Here is a 7,876-nt window from a genome sequence, read left to right as displayed (position 1 = left end):
CCTTCATTTCATGGTACTATGTTTATAATTATGTGCAAATGTTTAAGCAACTGAAATATAAAATATTCACTTATATCCTTAAGGAATGTGGTATCGCAGTACATTTTTTGTAACTCTATATCACAATAAAAGCTGTATATTGAATCACATTAAGGAACACAAAAATGTTAAACAATGGACTGAGATCATGCTTGGGCAAAATATAGATAGAACTAAATTTCTGATTGGTATCCACACATTAAGGAATCAGACATTCAACTCTATATAGTAATTAGAAAATTGCATACACGTCTCTAACTGAGGCCATTAAAAATCAATTAAAACAAAGAATGACAGTGAAAATATCTGTACAATAAAAATATTTCTAAATCACAGATGATAATCGAATTACCTTGAACAAACTTAACGCTAAAATAGTTCAGTGCAATTTCATAATTGAATAACATCTTGAGAAGTATTTGTTTTTAATCAAAGGAAATTTGTTTGGAAAATTAATCCTTCAAATTTTAACCCAAGTTAGTTTATAAATCTCCTGTTCATCCTCATGCTTCATTTTAGAGCTATATTTTAATGTTAAGTCACTAAGAATTTTAATGTATATAAAAATGTGTATATTTGAACATTAATACATTACAGACTGATTAAAATATTAAATACATGGTGTATATTAACATTCCAAACACATATACAAAACCATTATCAAAATGTCATGCTGATTTTCTGGAGGTCTGTAAAAATAAACTACCCCTTTGAAGCCTCCTAGAGAGTTTTTTTTTTTCCTTTCTGAATATAATTCTGATTCTCCAAGTAGGAAGTTAGAATATGTGGGATGTCTTTTCCACTAATCCTTTTTGTTTGCAATGTAAACACTAGAATCCTATTTCAGCTACTAAACAGAATTATCTATAACATCTTTGGAATATGATTATGTGAGCTACACTTAATCATCTAGGCATTTGTTTCCTGCAGACAATTTGCAATGGTGTAGCAAAATATTTTGTTTGTATGTTTTTTCTTATTAAGTACATATGCCAAAATTATGTTTCTAGAGTAATAGCATTTTATTCTCTTTTGGAGTAAGGTAATCCAGTCACACTAGCTTGAAATGAAGCTAAATGAAAAGTATTATTAATGAAACACTACCATAGACACCGCAAACATGATTCAGAAATGACTAGAAAATTCCAAAGACAAAGCATAATCAAGTATTAACCGCCAGAATGGTAATATATTCAATAAAGATTCTTGAGGAAGTTGGAAAATTATAATTACTGAGCAGGTTAATTAAATAAATACACAGTTTGATTGAAAAATATATGTATTTCATTAAAATAGAGACTCTGCATCTCTAGCTAAATTCTACACAGATGCCAGGTTTATATTTTAATTAGAACAAAAGACCAACCTTAACTTCAATGCAGCATAATAATTCATAGTAATGATTGTATATTAATCTCTTGAGCATTCAGGAATATAACACATGACATATGGCATAGTACAGGCACCTGTGTGGTCCTTTGGGAACTGAGGTGGTGCATATTAATTAGCCCCTGGAAAATAAAATGTTTCCCTCCGAGAAAAGCTACCTCAGTGCTTACTGGCTTAAGACATCAAAAGAATTAAATGGAATACTGTTAGGCTCTGTCTACACTCATTAAAGCTTTGTCTACATGTAGGCACTGAATCAACTCTTCAGAGTTCATTCTTGACTGACTCCTGCATACAAAATTGGAGTAGCCATGCATTTCTTTGGCATTGATGATTGTATTTTGGCAGGAAAAAAAGTCAAAATTACCATTTTGAATCTGGTAAGCTATAATGTACGAATGTATAATTCAAACAAAAAAAATGACCTAAGTAGAAATATTAAAATTCAAAGCAGCATTTTTTCTTGAAGTCTACGTGAAACTACTTCACATTAATCCTTTATGTTGTTAGTTCTGACCCAATCTGAATATGTGCTTATAAATGTCTTTAGGAAATAGACATCTTTCAGTAAATCAGATCTCAACATACTCGGCATCTCAACTGTACTAAAGGCACTGTAGTATACATGCTTGAAGGGTAATGGAAAGGCATTATAGAACTAAAAGTCTGGATGATTAACAGATGCCTATATCTAGAGATGGACAGAGGGAAAATCTCACTGCCAGAATATAGTTAGAAAGAGAAAACAGAAAATCACATGGACATGGTGATGACCAGAAAACATTTTCTTCAAATTCATATCATTTAAAATCCTAAACTGTATGAAACAAATCTACTTAAGTGAAAAGTCTTCACACTTAATGGGGTGTATAAACCTGTGAAGCTTTTGAAAATCTTCCTGAATAGCAAATTGTAACCAGGTTTTTTTAGGTTAACCATTCAAACTCATGAAAGAACTACAAGTTCTGGGCTGGATATTTTTCTCAAATATCACATTGCTTGTTTTTTACTCTAAGCTGCATTCAAGATCCTGTGAAGAGACTGTTGCATTGCTGACAAATTAATTAGAATATATGGATATATGGGCTAATTTCCCTTCCATGTAGCACATGGAATGAAAGGTTAATATAATTCCTTCCCACTAAGTAAATATGTAGCTAAGACACTCTTAAACTGACCAAAAGAGATAACAATGTGTTATCCAAAGAAGAAGCTTAATTTTTGAAGTAATTAATTACACCTGCCACAGAATGTCTCACATTTTTGACTAAGCTTACCAGTGTAGCTGTATTATGAAAATAACTATAGCTTTTATCTGAGACAAAGATGTTGATTCATTATAAGAAAGTAACAAATCATTTATTTTTGTGATACTTATCTTTCTAATGGAGAAACTATTATGTATCATATATTTAGTTTATACAGTTCATTAGTTACTCTTAGTTTTTGGGATTGATATAAAACCATGGTTCTAAATCATAGCACATAATCTCTTTTCAGTGAAATTATACAGGCATTTGGAGGGGAAAATTGTGAGACTTGTGCTTCTGGTTTTGTTTCTGCAGTTTGCAAGTCTAGCTGTCCTCATATTCTACATTGATGCACTTATTTTTAATGCCTTACAGATACCTTGAAACTTACCTATACATGTGCGTATTACTGAGGAATGGTGTATTTTGTTTCAAGTTCCTCCATCATACCAAGGAAGTAGCAGACAGTATAGTACTGCACAATTGTGGAAGAGTAGATTAAAATTTCCAATTATATTACTTTCTTAAATCAAGTAATTTCTGATGTTTTTATGTAGCACTCAATTTGAAGAACATAGAAATAGACACTAGAGGGATGCATATCTCAGTATGTTTTATTGACTTTGGATATGTGGATGCCATTACACATAGTTCTCTCATTTTTAACATGATGTTTTGAAGGGACTGAATTAGGAAAACTTGTGGAAACTATCTAAAGGAGTGATTCACATGCACCAGGTACATTTTAGCTACGTGGAATACTTTCCTTAGGTATAAAATAGGCCCATTTTTGGTAATAGTTCCATTTAAAAAAGCTTTGTGATTCTTTGACTTACTTAGTGTCGATTAATATTTTCTGAGGACCCAGGATTATATATATTAAGACATTCTTAAACTTCAGTGTTCATAAGGATCATCTGGCAATCTGAAGATAGAGATTCCAAGGCCTCTCTCACCAAATTTCTCATTTTGAGAAGTGCTGATTCAGATTGCCAATTTTATACCAAGCTAACATATCCTTTTATAAATACATTTTGTTCTGTGTTCTACTTCCTGACTTCTGGTGTCAAGTGGAGATGTTCCCCATTTCCTCTAAGTGACCAGTCTTTGTTTCCTCTGCCCTGCATCCTTGACAGAGAAACTTGACAAACTTGAGAAAGTTTTGTCGACATTATCAGAGAGTGAGCTAGCCTGGAATTTAAAGCAGTGTGTCCAGTTTTTAGAACATTTTATGAAATAGCTGGTTACTTACAAGGGACTGGAAAAGGTTATATTCTGTCTCTTCAAACAGAGAGGGGGTGGAAAGGGAGAGAGAGAGACAGAGGGAGAGGGGGGGAGGGAGGGAGGGAGAGAGAGAGGGAGAAAGAGAGAGAGAGAGCGAGAGAAACAGGAATGCTACATAATGAGAGAGAGAGACAGAGGGAGAGGGTGGGAGGGAGGGAGGGAGAGAGAGAGGGAGAAAGAGAAAGAGAGAGCGAGAGAAACAGGAATATGCTACATAAGAAAACAGAGAAACAACTGCTAAAAATGTTTCTGCAACTGAATCTATGACTACTTGCAAATGTCACAGTCACTTTTCCTTCATTTACTTTATCTGATGGGCACTAGAATGCTTTCTCTGTTTAAAGACAAGACCCTACAGCTTAGACTGGAACTTTTGTTAGCCTACCTTTTATCTCTAGGACTTATGCATTTCTATGAAGGTTAGTATTGTATAGTCATCTTCCCAAATACAAATTTCACGGATACACACTTGTCACACTGTCATGAGAGACTAGTTACTTAGAATTCATTATCTTTTGGTACCAGTCTAAGATTGAAGAATTTTGAGAACTAGCCGGTACCCAGATGTCTCAGTAGCAATTTATCCATACTACAAATTCACATGAACATTTGATATTAACTTGTGCAGGATATTTTCCTTGAATCTACCAGGGCAAAATTAACGTAATGTCAATCTGGAGTAAAATTGAGATAATCATACTATAGTTATAATGCTACTAGTTAAATTTGCTTCAGTTAAAGATGTAAAATAGCATCTGTAGAATTGTTGGACATCTGTTTTAATTATAATTTAGCTTCTATACCTAATCCTAAGCAGTCTAACAAATGCAAGTAGGTTCAGAGTTAACTGAACTGAAGAGCCAAAAGTCATATAATTTTAGAAGTGATGGGTAAAACATAATGATACTTTACGGTCAATGCAGTATGACTTACCTACATCCAGTCAGTCTTTAAATAAAAGGAAGAATAAAAATGTTCTTTGCTCTCAATACTATTGTGAATCATGGGAGGAAATTTATTTAGAACTTTATTTGTTAAAGAAACTTACAAAACCGATAACAGTTTTTTTTTCATTCTTTGTTTTAAATTTAACTCCACATTAAAAAAAAGAACACATTAACTTCTGATTAATTATTTAAGGTCCTTTGATGCAAGGCATCCCACTATGCGAGCCTACAAGTCTGTGAGGGTATTCTAAATTCTTTCTTGCTGCTCAGCTTTCCAAAGCAGGCCAGGGCGCTGAGTTCAATGCACACAAGAGCCCGGTCATTTTAATCCTTTCTATGCACACCCTTCAACATGGCACATATTTTCAAATAAGTAAGTGGATTATAAAATTGGAAGGTAGCTTCAATTTTCCTATGAAAACATGGATGCAAGGGCTATTCTGATGAGAATGGGTTTGTTTGAATTACGCAGCTAATTGCCTCAATTCTCTGCTTTGGGCATACAAACATTACTTACAGTAGGAGAAGCTGACTATAATAAATTCATTAGTCAACACTAAGTAGTTATTTCTTTTCAACGTTAGATTTCTTTCAACTAAGACTAGGCTTACATTCATGCCCAAGTGAAGACAGACATCCAGGTATTGCTTGCAATACTATTCTGGCAATGTGTAAGGGGCATCTGTTTGAGTTTAATAAAGAAAATGAATAAAAAATATTGTGAGAGTTATTCTTCCTTAGGGGAACTGTGCGATCCAATGTCAGGAGCACATTTTGTAAATATTAATAATGATAAACTAAAAGTTTAACATGCCCGTCATTAGGCAGAATTTTAGAGTTTGGGTAATAGTGAATGCTGGAGATATTCAGTGGCATTGCTGATATGAAAAAGCTGAATTTTCTACATGAAAGAAAAAGTAAAGTTTGGAAGAAATGCATTCTTTATTGAAAAACTCTATACTGTCTGCATAGAATTAGAAGCATGAATATTTTCTGTGCTTTCACCTTAGTTGCAATTAAGGATAAAGAAGGAAAAAATATCAAATATACTTCAAAGATTTACAGTTTGTTGTTGACAAAAAATATTTCTTTTGGAGCAAGGTCTTTCTGCCAGTAACATAAAAAGCATTAAAGTGCTTTTTATGATATTTTGGGTTTTCAAAGAGAAACTTGGCTATTTTCTTGTGAAAATTATATAGCGTTCTGTGAAAACTGCCTTACAGCAGTTTCAGAAAAGACATGGGAAGGAAAAGTCATGTGAGATGCTTTCTTTTTAGAGTAGCCTCTGTTTCAGTGGCTTTAACAGAAGCCACAGAAAAAAGAAATAAATGTTTTCTCTCTCATAAGACATATATCACTTTTGAAATTCTTATAAAATCAACTGAAGCAAATTAGGGGTTTGAAAGCTGGTAACCTTATAAATTGTTAGGAAAAAAATTTGCATTTAAATTGCTTTATGCAGCTACCTTGAGAATTTTCCCTGGAATGTTTATGGCTCTTTTTTTCATTAATACTTAAAAATACAATTTTGTAACCAGTGTATTACTATATCTAGTTGTGTTAAGAAGAGGAACTTCATTTCATAAGACAGAAACATTCAAAGTGACTTTGGGTAACCGGTCATTGCAGTCAGAATACTTCAATTCTTCATATTGAACACTTAATAGTGAAATTAATCTGAAACTATCAACTTTCCATTTCTACTATAGAAACTTGGTCATTAATAGAACTATTAAAAAGAATAACTGTGTGTTCTGTCCATAGGAGAGAAGATGTCCAGAACTTCGTGGAAATTTCCTCCCAAAATACTTTATATATAAAAAATACATTAGATTTCTTTTAATAGATAAATCTTCAGTACTATTTCAATAAGTTGTTTTACGTATTCAGAAATGTAGATATAAGAACAATATTTGATGTGCAAAAAGTTCTTTCTATGTACATTAAAAAAAACCATGTAATAATAGCCTTAGAGTTGAAAAGCCGTGTGTGGGGGGTCCTCAATGTCAAAAAAATCTGGTCAGATTAGAATTTTGCTTATAGAATTGTAAACAAACTTTTTAAAAATGCTGAGAGCATTCTCAGTTCTTTGCTACCAAGGCATTCTCGAACACTTCAAGTCCTGCTTTGAAGTAAACCTGAGCTGAATTAATGCTGTTCAAAACCTCTGACAGGACTCCTTGAAGGGTCTCATTTGATGCATGTGAGTTGCAGTGCTCCCAAGCCTCCATGAGTACTGAAAACTGGCTTGTCTTCTCATCCATGTGGTACAGGATATTTCTGCAAGGAAACATGGAACGTGTAAATGCTGCACACACAGTGTGATTTCCACACCAAACATTGTAAGGAACATTGCCAAGAAGCAGTAATATTTGATGTAAAGACATAACTAAAATGCAATATAACCATTTTTCAAGCCCTAATGAAATAATAGATATACATACTGACCATCAATAGTTTTCTGTATTGATGAGAGAGAGAATAATACATTATATACCTCCTGATAGGACACACTCAACGGTGTCTCAGAAAAAGAACATATGAAGCTTGATCAAAACTACAAAAATTGAATGTGAATCTGATGATGTTTCAAAATCTAATTGCTACTTAATATGTGGGACAAAAATACAATAAACTGACACCATGATGTTTTTCTAGCAAAAGCAGACGGTGAGAAATCTAGAGGGAAAATAACACTATAAGAACAAGTAAATTGTTACTAAAAAGACAGAAACAATAAACCTAAATATCAAAGTTTCTCAACTTCAGAGTGAAGTGTGAGAAAAGCCTCTATTGCATTAGCTGCCTTGTTGGATGTGAGTGGTATTTTTGAGCCCCTCAAGCTAGAAATCCTTACCATCCCTTTTCTAGTTATAAGAAAACAAATCTCTAGACACTACCATAGTATCCTTAACCGGGCAAAATTGACCTTAATTGAGACTTATTGTTCTAGATTTAAATATATAT

General features: G+C 33.2%; 1 protein-coding gene across 4 annotated transcripts in view; it reads right to left on the bottom strand.

The window, feature by feature from the left end:
* Positions 1-4,132: 4,132 nt before the first annotated feature.
* The window catches only part of Naaladl2 (N-acetylated alpha-linked acidic dipeptidase like 2), an 853,454-nt gene continuing 849,710 nt past the window's right edge, over positions 4,133-7,876 (bottom strand). For all 4 annotated transcript variants that reach the window (XM_010632423.3, XM_010632422.2, XM_010632424.2 and 1 more), the window contains one exon: positions 4,133-7,189. In XM_010632423.3, the coding sequence (XP_010630725.1) occupies positions 6,991-7,189 (199 nt within the window). In that variant the 3' untranslated portion in view covers positions 4,133-6,990. The remainder of the gene's footprint in view (positions 7,190-7,876) is intronic.

Source organism: Fukomys damarensis, unplaced genomic scaffold (genome assembly GCF_012274545.1).
Source record: "Fukomys damarensis isolate Sample0158 unplaced genomic scaffold, DMR_v1.0_HiC HiC_scaffold_12, whole genome shotgun sequence".
Taxonomy (NCBI): Eukaryota; Metazoa; Chordata; class Mammalia; order Rodentia; family Bathyergidae; genus Fukomys; species Fukomys damarensis.
The sequence above is the reverse complement of the archived record's forward strand: the minus strand, read 5'-3'. Positions and strand labels throughout refer to the sequence as shown.